Raw genomic sequence first — 24,399 nt, 5'->3', positions numbered from 1 at the left:
TACATACATATGTATACACACACTTGTATCAGCCAAGAGCCACTTCCACTTGCTCCCCTGCCCAACACTGAGAACACAAGAAAAAACAAACCCATTACACACAATGCATAGTCACTCTTAAAAAAATCCACAGTAGCTATGTCTTAAAAAACATTTGTCATTCTATTCCAGAGTCTTCCGCCTTTAGGTGGTAGGCAGCATGTTTCATCATCATTGGACCTCTGGAAACTTGGTTGGTCATTGCTTAGTCATTATGCTAACTCAAGTATTCCATTACAATTATGGACCTTGCTTGTTCACCCATTCCCCCATTTATGGGTAATCTCGTAGATTCCCTTTCTTTGCCACCTCAAAAAGAATTATAATTATTCTTGTGCATCCTTTAAATTTGTTCTGCTTAGGACTAATCCCTCCCTTAATCTATCCTTCCTCTAATTCTCTCTCCCTTTTCTCCCCTTTCTCTCCTTTCTCTCCTTTCCCTCCTGTTCACTAGTGAGTAAAACGTATTTCTCCACCCAAATCATTTGACTAGATGACAGAGGTTCAAGCATCAGCTGCTCCCACCTACTCTCTCTTCCTTGTTTGTATAGATGTCTTCCTGTGCCCCCTCATTATGTGAGATATTTCCCAACCTTCCTTTTCATCCACTCACTTCAGTGTATTCCTCTTCTTCTCTTTCCATCCTTTCCTTAACATCAAGCCATAGCAGGTCTTTCCTAATTTAATTCCCTCTATGAGCCCTGACAGAGATCTGAGGGGACACATATAATCTCTTTGTAGTTGAATATAAGTAGTTCATCTTTTTTTTTTTTTGGTCCTGTAGGCTAGCTCATTCTTGTTTACTTTTTTATATTTCTCTTCACTTGTGTTTGAACTTCAAGAGTTCTCTCAAGAATACTTGGAAATCCTTTCATTAAAAGTCATTTCCCCCTATATTCTTGCAATCAGTTTTGTTGGGTAAATTACTCTTGGATATTAGACCATATCCTTTGCTGCCAAATTGTGTGTGATCCTGTGACTCCTTTGTACTTGAATTGTTACTGCTTGCGATATTTTTCTCATTGACCTGGAAGCTCTGCATTTGGGCTATGATGCTCCTGGGAATTTTCATTGAGAGATTCCTTTCAGTAAGTGATCTGTGGTTTATCTTCACTTTGCGCTCTAATGCTAAGATGTCTGGACAGTTTTAAGATTTCTTGAAATCTTATGTCTAGGCTCCTTTGTTTTAACGGCATTCAGATAGTCCAATGGTATTTAACTTTTGCTTGCTCTTTCCTATGTGAGTTCTTTCTACTATGAAATACCTTTCATCTTCTTCTAATTTTTTCATCCTCTTGAATTTGTTTCAGTATTTGCTATTGCTTGTTAGTTTCTATTTAGTCTATTCACATTTTTAGAGGGTTTGCTGCTTGGCCAAGGTTTTGGACCTCTTGTGCCAAGCTCTGCATTTCTTGATGCTTTCTTTCACAGCACTCATTTCTTTTCCATTTATTGCCCCCTCAAGCACCCTCATTCCATCTACAAATATGTTTAACTCTTGCTTTTATTCTTCCAGGAGTTCTGGTTGAGTTTGTGACGAAGCTGTGTTTTCTGGGGGCACTGCTTTCTGATATGAGTCACTCTTCTGTATCTGTGTCTTGAATGTCCCTGCTGCCATTCGCTGTGGTGACATTCTTTTTTTGCTTGCTTATTCCTCCAGCCTGCTTCCTGACTTTAGACTTGAATTTAGAGCTGAGCTCTGCAGCACTCCTGGAGGGAATGTCTGGGCTGGTCTTACTGCTGCTTTCTTGCAGTATTGAGTATTGTCTTATTCCAAGATCTCAGGGGCAGGATAGAGGCCTACCAGCTTTCAGTGTTCCCAAAGTGGTGTGATCCAGAGCAAAAGTGAATCGTGGCCCTCCTGCTCTGAGCTTTATAAGTTTCTTCCTGGGCTTCAGTCTGTGCAAGAGTAGACTGCTGCTGGGCTCTGTCCATATTGGCCAACTAATGAGCTCTACTAGCTGGCTCAGAGAGGCAAAATTGTAGTTTCCCTTTATTCTGGGAATCCTACCCTAGTTACTCCCCTGAAGGCTCAGCTGGACATTGGAAGCCAGACCCTCCTTTGAACCTGAGGTCTGAGCCACACCCTTGCTTCTACTGGCTTTTGAACTTCCTTGCTTCATTCCCCCAAGCCGTCTCCTAGCCAGGAATTCCACAGCTTCATGCTGATTCCCTTGACACTGGTTATGTGTGCTGGGACTGGTAGAGGGTGACAGAGCTGGCAGGTGCAGCCATCCTGTTGCAGTTCCCTCATGTGGGTCTGAGCCTTCTTGCCCTGTTACATAGCACCTGATGCAGGAATGCTCTATGTGCAGTGTCTTCCTCACTAGACTTGTTTCCAGGGTCCATAGACCTCCCTTCTCCCCTCACCCCCCATGCCAAGCTGGACCCAGGACTCACAGATTTTTGTTGTTTTCCTCATCAAGATTCAGTCTGGTGCATTGTCCAGATCCATTAAGTGTTGGAGAGGAGTTCATTACATTGCTTCCTTTCTCTCTCTGCCATCTTGGCTCTGCCACTCCCAGGGACATTATTCTCAGTTTATATAGCTAAGAAAACTGAAGGGGGCAGCTAGGTGGTGCAGCAGATAGAGCTCTAGCCTTGAAGTCAGGAGGACCTGAGTTCAAATCTGACCTCAGACACTTGACATTTACCAGCTGCGTGACCCTGGGCAAGTCACTTAACCCCAGATTGTCTCACTAAAAAGCAAAAAAAAAAAAAGACAAATGTGAGAGAAAAATATCACCGTGTGAAAGACTGATAGAATATTCAGCTGTGATATATAACAAGGCCTTATTGAATAAGCCTTTAATAGGGGGCAGCTAGGTGGCACAGTGGATAGAGCACTGGCCCTGAAGTCAGGAGGACCTGAGTTCAAATCTGGCCTCAGACCAAACACTTGACACTTACTAGCTGTGTGACCCTGGGCAAGTCACTTAACCCCAATTGCCTTAAAAAAAAAAACTGAGACAAATGTGAAGAGTTTTGCCCAGAGTCACACAGCTATAAATATCCGAGGCTTGATGTGACTAAGGTCTTCCCCAAGATCAGCCTTCGTGACTCCTGGCCCAGTGCTCTTCCCAGAGGAGGAAGATGAAAAGTTCCTGGAAGAAATCTTGCACAGACAACTCAAACAACTTGAGAAGGAAGGCACAGAAGAATATAGGATGGCCATGTCAAATAGGTCAGTATTGTCAATGCCCAAGATCAACTGAGGGGAAATGAAGACAATTTAAAAAGTAGGTTCAAACTCTCTTTGGAGAAAACAAGAGAGGAAAGGACCTTGGCTTGGGGCTGGGTGGAATGATTGACCAATGCCAGGATTGCTTTGCTCTTCTTCTTTGGTTTTTTTTTTGTTTATATTTTATTTACTTTTTGTTTATTTGTTTATTTTTAGTTTTCAACATTCACTTCCACAAGATTTTGAGTTCCAAATTTCCTCCCCATCTTGTCCCTCTCCTCACCCCATGATGGCATGCATTCTGAATACCCCTTCCCCTAATCCGCCCTCCTTTCTATCTCTTCCCCCTTCTCTTATCCCCTACCCCTTCAATTTTCCTGTAGGGAAGGATAGATTTCTATACCCCATTGCCTGTATATCTTATTTCCCAGTTACATGTGAAAACAAATTTTTTTTTAACATTTGTTTTTAAAACTTTGGCTTCCAAATTTTCTCCCTTCCTCCCTCCCCACCCACTCTCACCGAGAAGGCGTTGCTTTGCTCTTCTTTTCCTTCTCTATGCCAAGGAGAACGACCTTTGCACTTGAAGTAACAGAAAAGTGGCTAAGAAGTCCATGCACAAGATAATTAAGCTGAGAGTAAGACAACATATATTTGTCTTTGATATCCAAATCCTTTGGCCCACGAATCACATCCTTAAGTGTTGGAAAGACTTGTCAATGAGTTGTTGAGCCACTGTCATTAATGCTTGAAAGATTGAAGAACACTAGAAAGGTACCCTAAAATTGGAGAGGAACAAGTTTGGGGTTTTGAAAATGTTTGAAGCAAACAGAGTCTGAAGGTTTTATTCTAGTGAGTTTAATGTCAATTTCTGAAGTGGGAGGTGAGGGGGAAGGCGCATCAATTCTTCAGAACTGCTTATTAAAGAGATGGTTGCTAAATATTTATAAAGGAACTTGTGAGAAGCCAGTATGGCTTCATCAAGAACAGGTCATGCTAAACTAAATCTTCCTTGTTTTGACAGGGAGAGGTGGATATAATCTACCTAAAATTATCTAAGCTTTTGGAAGATTCTCATAGATTATAAAGATAAGCAATCAAACATTCACTAAGTGCTTGGGATACACAAAGAAGCCAGAGACAATACATGAACCCAAGGACCTCACAGTCTAATGGGGAAGACAAACAAAACAACCTACATCCAAAATAGGAAATAATTAAAGGACAGAAGGCATTTGAATTAAGGGAGGTTGAGAAGGGCTTCCCCTAGATGGGACTTTAGTTGGAACTTAAAGGAAGCCAGGGTAGGCTGGAGGGCAGCTAGGTGATATAGCGGATACAATGTCAAGCCTGGAGTCAGGAAACCTGAGTCCAAATCCAGCTTCAGACACTTACTGGCTTTGTGACCCTGGACAATCACTTAATCTTGTTTGCCTCAGTTTCCTTATCTGTAAAATGAGCTGAAGGAAATGGCAAGCTACTTCAATATTTTTTGCCAAGAAAATACCAAACTAGGTCACAAAGAGTAAGACATTACTGAAATGACATAACAACAATGGGGAGGGCAGTAGGCAGAGTTGAAGAGGGAGAGCGTTACAGGAATAGGGATAGCCAATGAAAATGTCCTGAGCCCAAGTTTTTGGAATGTCTTGTTTAATAGAGCAGCTAGGAGGCCAGTATCACTAGATTGAAGAGTACATAGTGGGGAGTAAGATGTAAGAAGACTAAAAAGGTAGGCAGGGGCTAGGTAAAAAGGAATGCCAAACAAAATTTTGTATTTGATCCTGAAGGCAATGTGGAGTCACTAGTATTTATTGGGGAGAGGATCAGGGAGGTGAAAAAATCACTTTAGTGGCTGAACAGAGGATGGATTGGAGTGAGGAGAAACTTGAGGCAGGTAGACCCACCAGTAAGCTACTGCAATAGTCTAGGTATGAAGTATGAGAGCCTGGACCAGGTAGGGGCAGTATAAGAAGAGAGAAGTGACCATATTTGAGAGATATTGTAAAGGTGAAATCAGCAGACCTTGACAACAGATAGGATATGGGAGAGAGATAGTGAGGAGGAAAGGAGAAATATCACTTGATCATAATGAATGATTTATTGAATAATTCACTGTAGTTGTTTTGAAAGGATTTTGGTTAAAATTGGAGGGGGGGCAATGTTCATTCATGATATTGGTTTATAACTTACTTTCTGTGTTTGGGCTTTCCTTGGTTTTGGTATTAGGTCTGTATTTGTCTCATAAAAGGATTCTGGTAGGATACTTTCTTATTTGGGAGAATTATTGATGAATTATTGGCACTAACTGTTCTTTATAAGTTTGAAAGAATTTTCCTGTCTTCTGATAGTTTGAATATGTCATGTTTTTGGAGGTATTCCTCTATTTTGTGTGTGTTCCATTTCTTTAGCATAAAATTATTCATACTGTGTTCACATTATCCTTTTTATTTCTCCTGGTTTTGCTGCTATTTTACCTTTCTCACTTGCTATTTTATTGATTTGATTTTCTACTTTTTTCCTTTTAATCAGATTAGCTAACTGTTTTATCAATGTTTTTAGTCTTTTCAAAGAACACATTTTTAGTTTTATTTGTCATTTCCATTTTTTGTTTCCAATTGATCTGTTTCCTTTCTAATTTTTAATATCTTCTTTTGTGCTTATTTTAGGTTTGTTTTTCTAATTTTCAAAATGTATATTCAGTTTATTAATCTTTTTTCTATGTTCTTAATGTATGAGTATAAGGATATGTTTTCCCCCGAGTAATACTTTAGATGAATCCCAGAAATTCTGTCATGTTGTTTCATCATTGTCATTTTCTTTTACAAAGTTATCATTTCTGTGGTTTGTTCTTTGACGTAGTCATTATTTAATATGTCATTGTTAAGTCTCCATTTGGGTTTGCATCTTTTGTTTGTGGTCCCTGAACAAATTTCCATTTTTATTTCATTATGCAATTAAAGGATGTATTGATTATTTCTGCCTTTTTATAGTTGTTTGCAATATCTCTGTGCCCTAGTGATTAATTTTTGTAGAATCTCTATGTGCAAAGAAATATGCATATTCCTTTGTTGTTCCACTTAGAAGATGCCATAAGTTTTTCAACTGTAGTTTCTCTAGAAATTTGCTTATCTCTCCTGCCTTCTTCTCGTTCTACATTTCCTCCCCCTTCTTTTTCCTTTTAGTTACTCTTGCAGATTCCTTTTCCTCTCTTTCCCTTCAACAAGTCCTGTTCATTAGTTTTTTTTAAATTCCATCCATTTTTCTTCCTATTTCCAACAAGGATTTCTCTCCCTCTCTTCACTGCCCATCTTCTCTCTCTATTTTATCTAGGTTTTCATTCTCTAATTCATAGCCCCTCTATTCATCTGGTCTTTCTCTTTTCTCTGTATACTTCATACAATCAAAGTCTCCAAGGCAGACATTCTAAGCTCTGCCTTCTAGGTGCTTTCTGCCATTGCTTGAAGGGCTAACCCCATGGATTCCCCTTTTCCACTGTGTCTTACTTTCAGAATAATGTGTTTCCTTGCAGGTATCAAAGTGAACACTGCTCCATGGTAGGAAACATCCCTTTCTGATCTGTACCCTCTCTTGTTGAGCTTTTATTTTTATTCCACATTTTCCTGGAAATCTCTATTCTGTGTCCGTGCTCTTCTAGTCCTCCAAATGCTAGTTGCCCCTAAGGGCGGCAACTCCCTCCAATCCCAAGGCAAGTAGACTTTTCAAGCACTAAACCCTCAAGCCTCAGTGTGAGGGCCTCATTTCCCTTCATCCATAAGAACATTCATCAGTGGAACCCCTTCCTCTCACCAAAGTAAGGCCTCCTTCCTCTCTCCACCTTTTCAGTCTTTCCCCCCTGCTCCTCACCCTATTCCCCTATTCAGGCCTGCACAACATACAGCTTGTGGGCTGCTTATGGCCATGTGCCCCTTGCAGCCCATCAAAGGATTTTGGGCAGTCAAAAAAAATGTAAAGGATGTAAAACAGGCCTGAACAACATATTGCCCACAGGCCGTATGTTGTGCAGGCCTGCCCCATATGCTTTTCTCTTTCTGATACCATAGAAGTCCTCTTCTGAATCCTCATTCTCTTTGACCTTTCTTCAGCCTTTGATACTTTTGATCTAATTCTAACCCTAAATGCAGTGGACTTTGCTCCACATGAGAGGCAGAGTCATTAACCAGGTTAGGTGTATGGTCTAAATACAGTTTGACAGGATAGGGGGAAGGGAGTAGGAGAGGGAAGGAGGGGCAAACATGGCTCTAGAATGCCTGGGTTATCAGGCAGTCTGGAGGTGTGTTTGTTGTACAGATAAACAAGAACAGGAGGGGGGAAAGGGAAGACTGCTCTAGGATGTCACCTAGTCCATATAGATCAGGAAAGGGGGAGGGAGAGAGTTATTCTGGAATGTCAGGTAGAGGAGTGTTTTTTGTTTTTAATTTTCATTAATGTATATTCTTTTTATTAAATATTATTACAATTGAAACATTTAATCAGTTTCTATATTTGATATATTGAAGATGTTATATGTTCAGAATTACTTTTCATTTTAATTTGAGAAAAGAACTATGGATTTTCTATCTTTATAATCCCCAGATTGAGTATAAGACCCCAATGTAGACTATTAAAAGCTTAAAGACACCTTTGCCTCCTTTATACTTAGTCCTCTTATTCCTTTATTTCTTGTGAAAAGCTAACTATATTTCTCTTCATCCTGTCCCACCCCCCATTTATTCTACTCTCTCTTTTGACCCTGTCCCTCCTCAGAAGTGTTTGCTTCTGATTACCCCCTCCCCCAATCTGCCCCCCCCTTCTATCATACTCCCCTCTCTTATCCCCTTCCCACCTATTTTCCTGTAGGGTAAGATAGATTTCCATACCCAATTGAGTGTGTGTGTTATTCCCTCCTTAAGCCAAATCTGATGATAATAAGATTCACTCATTCTCTCTCACCTTCCCCCACTTCCCCTCCAATGGAAGAGCCTTTTCTTTTCTGTTTCTTATGAGATAATTTACCCCATTCTACCTCTCTCTTTCTCCTTCTCCCAATATAATCCTCTCTCACCCCTTAATTTTATGTTTTTATATATCATCCCTTCATCTTCAACTCACCCTGTGCCATCTATCTATCTATCCATATATACATTTTTTTCCCTGTAACTACCCTAATATTGACAAAGGCCTCATGAGTTACAAATATCATCTTTCCATGTAGGAATGTAAACAGTTCAACATTAATAAGTTCCTTAAGATTTCTCTTAATCTTTTCATGCTTCTCTTGAGTCTTGTAGTTGAAAGTCAGATTTTCTATTCAGTTCTGGTCTTTTCATCAAGAATGCTTGAAAGTCCTCTATTTCACTGAATTTTCATTTTTCCCCCTGAGGGGTTATACTCAGTTTTGCTGGGGGTGATTCTTTTTTTTTTAATTATTTTTAGTCAATTGGGGTTAAGTGACTTGCCCAGGGCCACACAGCTAGTAAGTGTTAAGTGTTTGGTCTGAGGCCAGATTTGAACTCAGGTCCTCCTGACTTCAGGGCCAGTGCTCTATCCACTGCACCTCCTCGCTGCCCTAGGTACATGATTCTTGATTGTAATCTTAGCTCCTTTGCCCTCTTGAATATCATATTCTATGCCCTCTGATGCCTTAATATGAAGCTACTAAATTTTGTGTTATCCTGATTGTGTTTCCACCATACATGAATTGTTGCTTATTAACATATCTTTTTTTATTCTTATTATTTTTGGTGAGGCAATTGGGGTTAAGTGACTTGCCCAGGGTCACACAGCTAGTGAGTATCAAGTATCTGAGGCCAGATTTGAAGTCAGGTCCTCCAGACTCCAAGGCTGGAGCTCTATCCACCATACCACCTAGCTGCCCTCTTGAATTGTTTCTTTCTGGCTGCTTGCAATATTTTCTCCTTGACCTAGATATTCTGGAATTTGGCTATATTACTAGAAGTTTTCCTTTGGGGTTCTCTTTCAGGAGGTGATTGGTGGATTCTTTCAATTTCTACTTTACTCTCTGGTTCTACACTATCAGGACAGTTTTCCGTGATAATTTCTTGAAAGATGATGTCTAGGCTCTTTTTTCAATCATGGCTTTCAGATAGTCCAATAATTTTAAAATTATTTCTCCTGGATCTATTTCCAGGTAAGTTGTTTTTCCAATGAGATATTTCTCATTGTCTTCTATTTTTTCCATTCATTTGGTTTTCTTTCATAATGTCTTGATTTCTCATGATGTCATTAGCTTCCATTTGCTCCATTCTAATTTTTAAGGAAGTATTTTCTTTCTTTTTAAATTTTATTAATTTATTTTGATTTATCAACAATCACTTCCATATGTTTTTGAGTTTCAAATTTTTCTCCCCCTTCATCCCCATCACCCTTCCCAAGACGGCTCACAATCTGATATAGGCTATACACATACATTCCTATTAAACATATTTTCACATTAGTGATGTTGTAAGTAAAAATTAGAACCAATAGGAAGAACCATAAGAAAGAGGAAACAAAGCTCAACAAAAGAGGGAAAAAAAATGATAGCAATTCAACTTCCATGGTTCTTTCTTTGGATGTGGATAGCATTTTCCATCACAAGGCCTTTGGAGATGTCTTAGATCATTATATTGCTGGGAATGGTTAAGTTTATCAATATTAGTCATCACACAACATGGCTGTTATTGTGTACGACATTCTCTTGGTTCTGTTCACTTCACTCAGCATCAGACCATACAAGTCTTTCCAGGTTTTTCTGAAGTCAGCCTGTTCATCATTTCTTCTAGCACAACAGTATTCCATTACATTCATATACCACAACTTGCTCAGCCATTCCCCAATTGGTGGGCATCCTCTCAATTTCCAATTCTTTGCCACCACAAAAAGAGGTGCTATAAAAATTATTGTTCATGTGGCTCCTTTACGGAAGTGTTTTCTTGAGTGAGCTTTTGGACTTCCTTTTCATTTGGCCATTCTTCTCCCCTATTGGCTTTTTGGACCTCTTTTGCCATTTGGCTTAGTCTATTTTTTAAGGTGTTATTTTCTTCAGCATTTTTTGGGGTCTCCTTTAGCAAGCTGCTGACTTGTTTTTCATGATTTTCTTGCATCACTCTCATTTCTCTTCCCGGTTTTCCTCTATTTCTCTTACTTGCATCTCAGAATCCTTTTTGAGCTCTTTCATTGCCTGAAACTGATTCATATTTTCCTTGGAGGCTTTGGATGTAGGAGCTTTGACTTTGTTGTCTTCTTTTGGTTGTATGTTTTGATCTTCTTTGTCACCAAAGAAAGATTCTATGGTCTTACTTTTTTTTTTGCAAGGTTTGCTCATGATCTCAGCCAATTATTTGACTTTTAAACTCTTTGTTACTAGAAGCATTTCCAAGGATGTCCATTATCACCACTGTTATTCAATATCATACTGGAAACATTAGCTTTAGCAATAAGAGAAGAAAACAAAATTGAAGGTATTAGAATACGCAAAGAAGAAACAAAGCTATTACTCTTTGCAGATGACATGATGATATACTTAGAGAATCCTAGAGAATCAAGTAAAAAACTACTTGAAATAATAAAAAAACTTTAGCAAAGTTGCAGGCTATAAAATAAACCGACATAAATCATCAGCATTTCTATATATTATCAACAAAGCCCAACAGTAAGAGATAGAAAGAGAAATTCCATTTAAACTTACTGTAGACATTATGAAATATTTAGGAGTCTACCTCCCAAAACAAATCCAGGAACCCTGTGAACACAATTCCAAAACACTGTTCACACAAATAAAGTCAGATCTAAATAATTGGAAAAACATCAATTGCTCATGGGCAGGCTGAGCTAATATAATGAAAATGACAATTTTACCTAAGCTAATTTACTTATTCAGTGCCATACCAATCAAACTACCAAAAAATTATTTTATAGAGTTAGAAAAAATAACAAGATTCATTTGGAAGAACAAAAGGTCCACAATATCAAGGGAACTAGTGAAAAGAAATGCAGGTGGCCTACCAATTCCAGATCTTAAATTGTATTATAAAGCAGCAATCATCAAAACTGCTTGGTACTGGCCAAGAAATAGAGTGGTGGATCAGTGGAATAGGTTAAATATGCAAGACACAGTAGTCAGTGACTATAGTAATCTATTATTTGATAAACCCAAAGACTCCAGCTTCTGGGATAAGAACCCACTCTTTGAAAAAAACTGCTGGGAAAACTGGAAAAGAGTATGGCAGAAACTAGGCATAGACCCAAATCTCACACCATATACCAAAATAAAGTCAAAATGGGTTCCTGACTTAGATATAAAGGCTGATACTCTAAGCAAACTGGGAGAGCAAGGAATAGTTTACCTATCAGATCTATAGAGAACAGAAGAATTCATGACCAAACAGGAGATAGAGAACATTATGAAAAGCAAAATGGATGATTTTGATTACATTAAACTGAAAAGTTTTTGCACAAACAAAGGCAATGCAACTAAGATTAGAAGGAAGGTAGAAAATTGGGAAAGAATTTTTACAACCAGTCTCTGATAAGGCCTCATTTCTAAAATATATAGAGAATTAAGACAAATTTATAAGAAATACAAGCATTCCCAATTGATAAATGGTCAAAGGATATGAACAGAGAGTTCTCAGATGAAGAAATTAAAGCCATCTATAGTCATATGAAAATGCTCTAAATCTTATTGATTAGAGAAATGCAAATCAAAACAACTCTGAGGTACCACATCACACCTATCAGATTGGCCAACATGACAAAACAGGAAAATGATAAATGTTGGAGAAGATGTGGGAAAATTGGAACACTAATGCATTGTTGGTGGAGTTGTGAAATGATCCAACCATTTTGGAGAACAATTTGGAACGATGCCCAAAGGGCTATGTGCATACCCTTTGACCAGCAATAGCACTCTAGGGCTATATCCCAAAGAGATCATACAAATGGAAAAAGGACCCACATGTACAAAAATATTCATAGCAGCTCTTTTTGTGGTGGCAAAGAATTGAAAATTGGGAGGATGCCCATCCATTGGGGAATGGCTGAGCAAGTTGTGGTATATGAATGTAATGGAATACTATTGTGCTAGAAGAAATGATGAACAGGCTGACTTCAGAAAAACCTGGAAAGACTTGTATGGTCTGATGCTGAGTGAAGTGAGCAGAACCAAGAGAATGTTGTACACAAGAACAGCCACATTGTGTGATGACTAATATCGATAAACTTAGCCCTTCCCAGCAATACAAGGATCTAAGACATCTGCAGAGGCCTCGTGATGGAAAATACTATCCACACCCAAAGAAAGAACTATGAAAGTTGAATTGCTATTTTTTTTTCTTCTGTTGAGTTTTCTTGCCTTTTTCTGATGGTTCCTCCTATTGGTTTTAATTTTTACTTACAATACCACTAATGTGAAAATATATTTAATAGGAATGTAAATGTATAGCCTATATCAGATTGTTCACTGTCTTGGGGAGGGTGATGGGGAGGAAGGGAGAGAAAAACTTTAAACACAAAAACATGTGGAAGTGATTATTGATAAATCAAATGAATTAATAAAATTTAAAAAAAAGTCTTTGTTAAGGTAGGGATCTGCTTCCAGTGTGGAGAATGTACCATCCCACGCTTCAGGGGTTTTGTGCAGCTGCTTTCAGAGATACTTCCAGGTACCTGTAAATTTTCAGTTCTTCCAAGGTGGTATGATCAAGGGTGAGGGGTTTACTCCTTTCCTGGCCTGTGCTGTGGTCTATGAATGACCACAAGCACTGTTTTCTGCCTTGGAATTGTGAGGAGGATTCCCTGTCCACCACTACCACAAGCTCCAGAAAGCCAATGCTCCTCCTTGCCCCAGGATAGCCACCCAGGACTGCAACTCAGATCCAAGCAAGGGCAAGAGAATTCTGCCTCAGCACCAGCAAAGAGATCCCAGCAATCCCCCTTCGATCAGCCACTCAATTCCCCTTCCATCTGTGGGCTGAGAGCTCCAGAAGAGGCCACTGCCCTGAGGCTGCACCAGGACTAGGGCTGAACCAAGCTCCTCTCTCACTGCTGTCCGACAGATCTTTCCTACTGACCTTCTAAGTTGTATTTGGTAAGATGTCTGGAAACTGCCACAGCTCTCCTTGATTCAGTTCCCTGAGGCCTGCTCCAGGTTCTCTGAGGCCCAGTCTTTGCCTGAGTGACCTATGCTGAACTGCACTCCTCTCCCAGCCTGGTGTAATAGACCTTTCCAATCAACCATCCAGGTTGTCTTGGGATGGAAATTTGTTTTATTGTGTCTTTTTGTGGATTTTGCTGCTCCAGAATTTGTTTAGAGCCATTTTTTACAGGGGAGGTTTAGAGGGGTTTCGGGGAGAGCTCAAGCAAGTCACTGCTTTTACCTCACCATCTTGGCTCCGTGGAGAAGTGTTTTGTGAAAGCACACAGGTAAGTCTATGGTAGGCATCAATGCATCATCTTCTTTGATCACTTTTCTGGATGGTCACACCTCACATTTTATCTCATATCTCACATCCTGCATCCTGCTTGCTCCATGTACCTCAAGCACTCCTGCCTACCTCCTCAATCAGCTACCATGAATTTAATCTCTGTGCTGATGATTCTCACATCTCCCTTTCCTGCCCTAATCTCTCTGCTGACCTCCAGTCTTGCATCTCTGCTGACCTGTCTGGCTTCCTCTAAGTCACAACTGAAAACTAAAAACCATCTACAAGAAGCTTTCCCAAACCTTTCTTCATTCTTGTGCCTTTTCTCTTTTAGTAATTGCCTACTTCCCCTGTGCATAGCTTGCTTTGTATATATTTGTTTGCATATTGTCTCCCTCATAAGATTGTAAGCTCCTTGAGGGCAGGGATTGTCTTTTGCCTCTTTTTATAATCTCAGTTTATAGCAGATGACCTGGCACATAGTAGATACTTAATAAATGTATACAGAATTTATTGAAAATTTCAGATCCTTGATATGACCTTGGCCCATCACTCTTTTCTCCCTATCATTCTTCTTCTGTCCCCTGGTTCATATATCTTCCCATGTTGTTGTATGGTCCCACAAAAGAAGCATTCTGCTGAAGGCAGGATTTTTCAAGATTCTGTTCATAATATCCCCTGTCATCCTCTTCACTTTTATCTCTACCAGAATTTCTTATTCATCCCTGTCTCCTTATGCACTTTTAGAAAAAAATCTCTTAATGATCTTTCCATTGTTTCTTTCTGTTGTCTATTTTTATTCACTCCTCTTTCATTTCTGTTGTTTGGGGTGTTTAAGAAGCAAATAATCTCTTTGGTTCTGGTTTTCTTCTAAAAAATATTTCAGACACTTTATTATTGAACACCCACTTCTCTCCACATTGTTATCAGCTCACATCTGCAAGGTGGGTCCCACTGGGCTCCATGCTCAGTCCTATGCTGGCTTGTATGACTTTTTGGTTCTGAATTGAATTTTTAAATGCAACTATTACCTATGTTGCAGTTTGCTGACTCGGAGTTGGGTTTCTTTTTTTCTGTAGGTGATCTGTGAATTCTTTGAATTTGAATTTCATTATCTGTGTTCAGAGGGTTTGGCAAATTTTCTTTGATTATTTCCTTCATGATTGTGTCAATGTTTTTTTTGTTTGTTTTACCCAATTATGTCCTTCTGGGAGACCTATGATACTTAGGTTGTCTATGTACACACTGTTTTTGAGTTCAGTATGTTTTGCATGGGTAAAGTGCAGATTTTCTTTGAGTGTTATTGTTTTTCCTTCTCTTCTTCTAAGTTGTCCTTCATTTTTGTGTATTTGCTTTCCTCTGTCTTTTGTTTTCTTTGGGGAGGTTTGACATGGCAGATTCTAGGCTTTCTATTCCCTTAACCTGGCAATTAACAGAAGAAGACAACACACAAGACAAAGATTAAAAGGGATCTTGGTGGGGAAAAGATACCCAATTCAGGAGCATGGTGGAGAAGTCAGTCAGAAAAATCCCAAAAGAAGATGTGGGAAAATTGGACCACTAAATCGTTGGTGGAGTTGTGAATTGATCCAACCACTCTGGAGAGCAATTTGGAACTACACTCGAAAGGCTATAAAATTGTGCATAGCCTTTGACCTAGCAATGCCACTTCTAGATCTGTATCCTAAAGAGATCATAAAAATGTGGAAAGGACCCACATGTACAAAAATATTTATAGCAGCTCTTTATATGGTGGCCAAGAACTGGAAATTCAGGGATGCCCATCAACTGGAGAATGGCTGAACTAGTTGTGATATATGAACGTAATGGAATACTATTGTTCCATAAGAAATGATGAGCAGGCAGACTTCAGAAAAACCTGGAAAGAATTACATGAACTGATGCTGAGTGAAGTGAGCAGAACTAAGAGAACATTGTACACAGTAACAGCAACATTGTGTGATGACCACCTCTTATAGGCTTGTCTCTTTTCAGCAATGCAATGATCTAAAACAACTCCAAAAGACTCATGATGGAAAATGCTATCCACATCCAGAGAAAGAGCTATGGAGTCTGAATACAGATCAAAGCATACTACTTTCTCTCTCTCTTTTTTTTAATTTCTTCTTTCTTATGGTTTTTCCCTTTGGTTCTAATTCTTTATAACATGACTAATGTGGAAATATGGGTTTTTTTAAATTTTAGGTCCCAAAGAAGTAGTAGAGCTAGGTGAGAAATGAGGAGATAACGAAGGTGAATTTTCCCCTTATTGGTGAAGGATAGGTATGGGAGGCTGGGATTGGGTGTGAGAAAGGGAATCAATTAGAGAGCAGCTATCTATCAATACAAGGACTGTCTTCCTTTAGTGAGAATCCACACTATGAATACTATGAAAAGATAAGTGACTCAAGGGACTTGAGAGAAAAGGAAAGATTTAGAAATTCTTGGGAATCTCAAAAAGTGTAAAAGAGCAAGAAATTCTTCAATTGTTAAGAAGTCAAATAATAGAATAAAGAACATAAAAGGTGAAATGTGGATTACACATAGACCATAAATCAGATGTTTTAAAGAAGAAATCAAAATGATGAAAAATGGAACAGCAATTTTATATACAGGATGGAGAATTGTTCCCAAATATCAGAATCTCTTATAAAGTGAATCCTCTGCTTATGATGGAAATGGAAGAAAATGAAATGGAAAACCAGCAGATTTTAAGTGCGTTGGCCAAATACATGTTGTGCAGGTAGGAAATAGAGATGACTCCTTCCCAAATATCAGGGAGTTTTCAGATCTGGCCTGCTCTCTTGTATGTGGTACATTAGGAGGCTTCTTAACTCAACTTATTGACTCTTGTTCTGCCAAGTTTCTAGAGTTCTTGGGATGTGTTTAGACCATTTATTTCTCATGAAGAAACTGGCAACATTATTCTCATGAATTAGCTCAAACAAAACCCAAATTATTGTAATATGGCCTTTTTAATGAAGGAAGCTTCTTTCCTTCATTCTAGTTACTCTTGTTTCACTGCAATGAAATATTATACCTAAGGAATAAATGTCATAGACAAATGAAAGCAATCCTAAAGCAAAGGCATAAGCTGTTTTGGCTGTGACACATCATCTCCAGAGTGACCTCCAGCCCTCAACGTAACAACAGATAACTCTCCTTCATTTGGCTAGAAACTACCTCATCTTACTCAGTGTTTTCAGCCAGATAAGACTTTATTCCAGCTTCTCAGGAAACAAACTAGATACAGTTCCCCCAGTATATGCTGTACTTCTCAGCTTCTCAAATTCTTTGCAGAATTTTCTTTACAGCATATCACATATATCAGTTCTGATAAGGAAGAAATTTCCCATCACCCTCTCATTCTCCTCCACAAATCCACCTACCTCACAGACAGGATACAAACTTTCTCCCTGATTCCACAGGGTAACACATTTTGTAGTAAGGCATTTCTCAGTTTTGTTCCAACCTATCAAATAAAATGTTTTTCTCAAAATCAGATCAGGCTCTTACTGACTGCGGTTTTAGGAGTTGACTCTAACTCTCATAAAGGGTATGACTTTTGGGAAATCCTTTCTCTGTGCTTCACCTTCCTCCTATAAATTGATGAGGGTGTCACAATTAAAATTTTCTGAGAGACATAGTTTCTGCGTAATTTAATCATTTTATTAATAAGGCCAACACATGGTCATAAAAGGATGGTCATTTGGTTATCTCTTTTAGACCAAAGACTCCTAATTATGGTGGGCTCACAGTTTCTATGCCCTTCAAAAAGTAAGTGTTCCTGAGGGGTGATAATCAACTCTGACTGGTTAACATGATGAAAGGTAGGCTATATTATCTTGGGGTATGTGACTTAGGTCACCCGAATCTTGGCCAAATAGACATCAATTTCCATATAACCTGTCTTGATAAAAGGGAAAATCAACATTTTCTCAGACCTGTCTGAGCAAACACAATGAATACCCATTAGCCCAAACTTAGAATTTCTTTTACTGTCTGATTAGCTCTTGGACTGGGTAAATCTTTAAGAGATTTCCCACACTGTTTGGTTTCTGGATGAGGAAGCAGTAAAGAAGTAAAACCTTGGTCCTGATACAATAATTAGTTATTAAACACAAGCTAGAAATATTCATTTCTCACAAAGGTTGAACTATTTAATTCTAAAGTGTCCTTCAGCTCTATATCTATGCTTTTATTGATTTAGGGGTTGGTGACATTCAAGGATGTAGCTGTGGATTTCACCCAGGAGGAGTGGGCTCTCTTGGACCATCCTCAGAAGGAATTGTACAAGGAGGTCATGTTGGAGAATGCCCAGAACCTGCTCTCCCTGGGTAAGGACACTTCCCTTGGTAACATTGAGTCTGCAATAAAAGGAATATCTTCATTCCCTAGCATGCAGGTTTTGGAGCATTTATCAATTGTTAGAGAGAGAAAAGTGTAGCAGTCCTGTGTCCCAGAGGCAGGGTCCTCCTGCAGCTTGGTTTTCCTATAAAACATCTTTGCGTTGTGTGACAGGAACCTAAAACTGTCTCTTACCAATTCTATATAGCTTCAGATCAAAGACGAAACCAGTGTGGACAAATCTCAAACATGAAGTAATCTCCCAGGTTATTTAGTTGAACATCTTCCTGGACATGCATTTTTCCTTGAAAATCTCTGAAAACTGCTTGGGTAGCTTTTCCTTGTCACCTCTGCCTCTTTGGATGGATCAAGAATTGGGAATAGTTTTCTTTTTAATGAGTGTCAATTTGTAGCTCAAAACTCTCACTTGTCCTTAGTGTATAGAATTTGTCCTTAATCTTCCTTCACATTGCCCTAAAATTCTAACACAGATAGTGGGAAAGGAAGGGAAGGGAAGAAGCACTGATTTGCTCATTTACCTACTTGCCAGGTGTTAAGTCACAGTATTACAATATTATGTCACTTCATGTTCATAATAACCTTCCAAGTTTGGTGATTTTATTCTCCCCATTTGACAGTTGAGGAAACTGAAGCAAACAGAGGTTAAGTGACTTGTCTAGGGGCACATAGCTAGTAAATGTCTGAGGCTGGATTTAGACTGGCACTTCTCACTCTAGACCCAGCGCTCTTTCCACTGCACCATCAGCTGCCTCTTAATTTCTAGAGAATGGAAAGTATGCAGTGAGTCCATCCTCCTATGAAGAAGGCATATCAGGACCAAATTTTCTGATGCTAACCTGGTTCTATGATCTTCTCCTCCATCTCTCCCCAAAACTCAGAAAATAAACGCTATCAGACTATACTTCAGGAGTCCAGGGAACCACCCTTGCTAGCATGTCCCTGGCATTGCCAGGAGTAACAAACTGGCCAAGAAATAGAATTTGGACCAACCAGGGTTTATTGAGTTTGCCAGTAGGAGAATCTCACTTGAAGAGGCACAGACTCCCCAAATGAACAGTACATAAGGCTTCTATAGGTTTCAAGGAGTAAGGAAGGGGGAAGGGGGGAGTGCAAAAGCTGGTTCATCAAGGTACCTCTTTCTGGGGCTCAAAGCTGGTCTTGAACAATAGCACTTTTTAGCCAGTTTTAGTATTAGGAGTTTCTACCAGAATGGAACTTGACAGGATGGGAGGGCAGAGGTTTGTCTCTTTCTCAGAATAGGTTGTAAAACAGGATAATGTGGCACATTCTGCTTTGGGCTGCATGCATCACAATCCCTAATGGGTGAATAGAGACTCATATATGTGAACATAATGGAGTGAATCTCAAAATGCAGCACCTCTGGGTCTGAACACCTTTCCCTAAAGAGAACTAAATTACAAGTTTCTTTAAATGCTCATCCCTAACTGACTTCTCATGCCTAGGGCTTTCAGTCCCCAGAGAAGATGTGATCTCTTATTTGAAGCAAAGTGAAGTGCCATGGATGCTGGAGCAAGAAGGCCTGAGAATCTGCTGTCCAGGTGAGTGAGGTGAAAGCAGGTATATGAGAGCTGTGATTACAAGAGGCTTCTAGGTGTTGTGGTGACATGAGTGCTAGATTTGGAGGCAGAAAGACCTGACTTGGAATTCTTTTTCAGATATTTCTCAGCAATGGCTTCCTGGGTTAGTCACAGAACCATTGATCCTCAATTGCCCCATCTGTAAAATGAGGGTGTTGAACTCCATGGCCTTTCAGCTCCCTTCTTGGGATCAATCTGTGATCCCCAAAAAAGCCATCATTTGGAATTTGAGGGCATAGAATTCTTCTGAAAGTGCTAAAAGGGATTAGGCTATCCTATATATGAGCTCTTTCTTAGATCTTCTTCAAGTAAACAGACATTGAAGTGCCTGCTACAGGCCAGGTTCTGTGCTAAGCACTACAAACATAAATAGATGCAAGGGACATCTCCTGCCCTCATGGAGCTCACAGTCTGGTGGGCCAGACAACATACCAGCAACTATGTAGAAACCTGCTATGGACTAGATAAATTGGAGCTAGTTAAGAGAGGAAAGGCTCTAAAGTTAAGGAGCATTGGGACAGTCTTATTGTGGATGGAGGACTCTAGCTGAAACTTCAGGGAAACCAGGGTGAACATTCCAGGCTACAGGGGTATGGAGGAAAAGTCACAGAGCTGGGAGGTGGAGTGTCCTGTTCATGGAACAGAAAGGAGGCCCATAACACCGGATTATAGTATATATGGTGAATAGGGTAAAAGAAGACTGGAAGAGTAGCAAATGGATAAGTGATGAAGTGCTTTAACAGCTCAAGAGAGGATTTTGTATTTGATTCTTTTGCTGAGGAGCCACTGGACATTACTGAGTGGGTGATGACATGGTCAGGTGATAGCTTTAGGAAGATGAACTTGGCAACTGGGTGGAAGAATGACTGGAGTTTGGGGAGATTTGAGACAGCTGGACCAAGCAGCAGGCAATATCTGCAGTGTGAGGTGATTGGGATCTGAACCAAGAAAGTGACAATGTTAGGAGAGAAGGAGATATGTGGAAGATATGTCACAAAGGTAGAATCAACAGGACTTTGTAACAGATTGAACAAGGGGGTCAGGAGTGTGAATGTGTGAGAGACAATGAGGAGTCCATGACATTTCATTTCTCAGCCTGGACTGTTGGGAGGATGCCTTAGATAGTATTAGGAATGTAAGAAGATGGGAGAATTGTGGGTAAGGGAATGAGTTTCCGTTTGAATATGGTAGAAGTAAAACCAGGAGAGAGTCATCTCACTAAAACATAGGGAGGGGAGGATCAAGAAAAGGAGGAGACTGAGAGTGTCAAAGCCTACAGAGAGGTCAAGAAGAGTCGAGATTAAGAAGTGGCCATTGAATTTTAGCAATTTTGAGATTATTGGTAATTTTTGAGAGATGTTTCACTTGAACAATGAAATTGAGAGTTAGCCTGCAGCAAGTTTCTTTTTTTCTTTTGACTATTATAAATACCCAAATTAACTAGAAAAATGATATCTGCATACAGAGAAAGAACTGATAGACAGAAGTATGTCTAGAAAAATTTTACATACATATGTATTAAATATATATTTACATATGTGTGTGTGTCTAATAGTGGTCATATCTCGGGCAGGGGGGAGGGAAGAAAAAAAAGAAAAGACAGAGAACAAAAGAGAGTTTCAAGGAAAGCAAGGGAAAAGAGTTGGAGACACCAAATGGAAATGGCCATCTTCAGCTGTTTAGCCACGCATAGGGGAAAGATATTGGACACCATCTCCTGGGCATGCATAGACCATGTGAAAGTGTTTTAAGGAGTAGAGAGAAATGATTTTATCTGTAGTAATAGGGAAAGGATCGCTGGTGTAGGAGAGAGTGAAAATTAATGAAAAAATGGATATACTAGAAGAAGAATACACAAGGGTAATTGAGGGGGTCAAATGAGATCATTTGCAAATGTAAAGTGAATTTCTTTCAGCAAACAAAAGAATAATCTTTTCATCTGATACTGGGGTTCAAAAGGGAAAGAAGGCATCTGATCTATGTGAAATGAGAAGAATAAGAAAGCCCTTGATAAACGTCCATTTTTTTTTCAGTGGGGGGTAGGGTGAAGGTGGAAGCTAGCCATAATGGAGGGTTGGGGGTAAATAAAATGATTTGGAAGAGCTGCTGTGGTGAGTGAAATAGGGAGTCAGTCAGGGAGAAAGCAAAGGATTGCCTTGCTCCAGTGAGGGACCAGCTGAGATTACTTAGCCTAAATTGGTAGTGGATCTGACAGCCTTGTTTCATGCTTTTCTCTCTCCCCATTTAGCTGCACATGAGGAGGTGAGAAAGCTGCTGTCTTACTTGGAAGTCATCCAAGCCTAAGCTGTGCATAAATCCTCAACCTGAATCACTTTCCTGATCTCTGTAGCTCAATCTCTGTCCCCATTCTTGGGGAATCATGGGCCAGGTTCATGTAGGTGACCATCACATCAGTATAGGAAGCTGGGAGTTAGAGACCCACAGGTGTCCTATAGCATGAGACCCTTCAGGAGCCTAGAAAGAAGCCTCTGTGATCTTCAATATTGGTTCTGGTCCAATTCCAACAGGTTAGAATCTGATAAAAGTGACTACTTAGAGATTACTGGGAACAGAAACAGGGCTGAGGCCCAAAGAGTAGTGAGTAGAGGTAGAGGCTGGGGACTGCTACCAGCCCTGGGCCCAGTCAGGGAATCAATAAACACTGATTAAGTGCCTTCTGTTTTAGGCATTGTGCTAAGCCATGAGGATACAGAGGAAGGTAAAAGAGAATCTCTGCTGTCAGGGAGCTCAGAATATGGTTTACTGAAACATGGAGATAGCTTGAGAAGGAGCAAAAGATCATTAACCTCACTCTTAGCTGATGCAGGGAAAAGAGACTGTTTTGGAATGGAAATACTTTTAGTGCAAGAGGGAAATAAGGGAATAAAAAGAGTGAGGATAATAACAGTTCAAGTAGGAGAGCAGAATTGGGGAGGAAATATAATCAAATAAAAGTAATAGCTAGCATTTATGCAGCACCTACCATGTGTCATGAACTTTATATATATATTGTCTCATTTTATCCTCATAAGAACCCTAAGAGTTAGAGCTTACAATTATGCCCATTTTACAGATGAAGAGACTGAGGCAAACAGAGGTCCTGTGACTTTCCCAGGGTCACAGGACTAGTAAGTTTCTAAGGTAAGATTGGAACTCAGGTCTGTGATTCAAAGCCCAGCAGCATTCTATCCACTGAACCACCAGCTGTATTCTGATTTTTAAACAGAATGGCATGAAAATGCTCACACATGTATGAAGTGGAAAATGGAAGAAGCATTGGACAAGCTTTCTTGGTGAGGGATAAAAATTCATTTTTTTTAGCTCTATAACTAGTCAAAATGAATTGCTAGTTACTATTTAAAAGATGGTTTTTCTATTGGCTCATGAAAAGTAGTGCATTAAATGACAAGTGTATCTCAAGGTCAAGTGCACATATTGCTCTGTTTTTGTTTTTTTTTTAAATAATGTTTATATACAAAACAACCTTTGAAAGAAAAGAATTTCTTCAGATACAACTTGGGGGTTTTTTTACAACTGAAAAACAGGCTACACTTTCAATGAAACTCTGCCAAATGACTAACCCATCTTGCCAAGCAATTCCTTTAAGAAGCTGCCAGATAAGAATAGCAACATAAGTAAAGGATAAGTTCATATTAGAAAACTACCTTGGCATTTCAGTGAGTGGCACTTTAAGGTTTGTTTTTATACAAAGGCTGTCATGATGGATTCTACTCTGACTGCCTAGAGACCATGGTTTTCAAAGAGCCTGCCATCTCTGCTACAAGAATGCAAACCCCAGAAGATTTTCATCAGGGCAGAGCCAAATCATAAAAGAGTTACAAAAATCCAATGAGGAGAAGAATGCCTTGAAAAGCAGAATTGGCCAAATGGAAAAAGATATACAAAAATTCACTGAAAAGAAGAACTCATTAAAAAATAGAATTGGCCAAATGGAAAAGGAAGCACAAAAGCTCACTGAAGAAAATCATTCCTTAAAAATTAGAATTGACAAGTAGAAGCTAATGATTCTATGAGACATCAACAAACAATAAAACAAAACCAAAAGAATGAAAAAATAGAAGACAACTTGCAATATCTCATTAGAAAAACAACTGACCTGGAAAATAGATTCAGGAGAGACATATTAAAAATTACTGGACTTCCTTATAGCCATGGTCAAAAAAAAAAAAGAAAGAATGTAGGTATAGTCTTTCAAAAATTACCAAGGAAAACTGCCTTGATGTTCTAGAGCCAGAGGGTAAAATAGAAATTGAAAGAATCCACTAATCACCTCCTGAAAGAGATCCCAAAATGAAAACTCCCAAGAATATCATAGACAAATTCCAGAGCTCCCAGGTCAAGGAGAAAATATTGCAAGCAGCCAGAAAGAAACAATCCAAGTATTATGGAGCCTCAGTCAGGATAATGCAAGAATTAGCAGTTTCTACATTAAAGAATTGGAGGGCTTGGGATATGATATTCTGGAGAGCAAAGGAGCTAGGATTATAACCAAGAATCACCTACCCAGCAAAACTGAGTATAATCCTTCAGGGGAAAAATTAACATTCAACTAAATAGAGGACTTTCAAGCAATCTTCATGAAAAGACCAGAGCTGAATAGAAAATTTTTCCAAATACAAGACTCAAGAGAAACACACATTTAGGGTTAGAGTTAAAAAGGTAAACAGGAAAGGGAAATCATAAAGGACGTAATAAGGTTGAACTGTTTACATTCCTACATGGAATGATGATGTAACTCATAAAAGCTTTCTCATTATTAAGGCAGTTC

At 39.3% G+C, this 24,399-nt stretch overlaps 1 protein-coding gene across 1 annotated transcript in view; it reads left to right on the top strand.

Annotated features, from left to right (window-relative positions):
• Positions 1 to 24,399, top strand: part of LOC110203697 (uncharacterized) — a 35,584-nt gene that overhangs the window by 5,726 nt on the left and 5,459 nt on the right. The window contains 2 exon segments of the mRNA XM_078154515.1: positions 17,855 to 17,981; positions 19,476 to 19,571. Of these exon segments, the coding sequence (XP_078010641.1) occupies positions 17,855 to 17,981; positions 19,476 to 19,571 (223 nt within the window).

This window comes from Phascolarctos cinereus, unplaced genomic scaffold (assembly GCF_003287225.1).
Source record: "Phascolarctos cinereus isolate Bilbo 61053 unplaced genomic scaffold, phaCin_HiC Scaffold_4;HRSCAF=312, whole genome shotgun sequence".
Classification (NCBI taxonomy): Eukaryota; Metazoa; Chordata; class Mammalia; order Diprotodontia; family Phascolarctidae; genus Phascolarctos; species Phascolarctos cinereus.
Note: the sequence above shows the minus strand (reverse complement) of the source record. Positions and strands in the feature narration are given on the sequence as shown.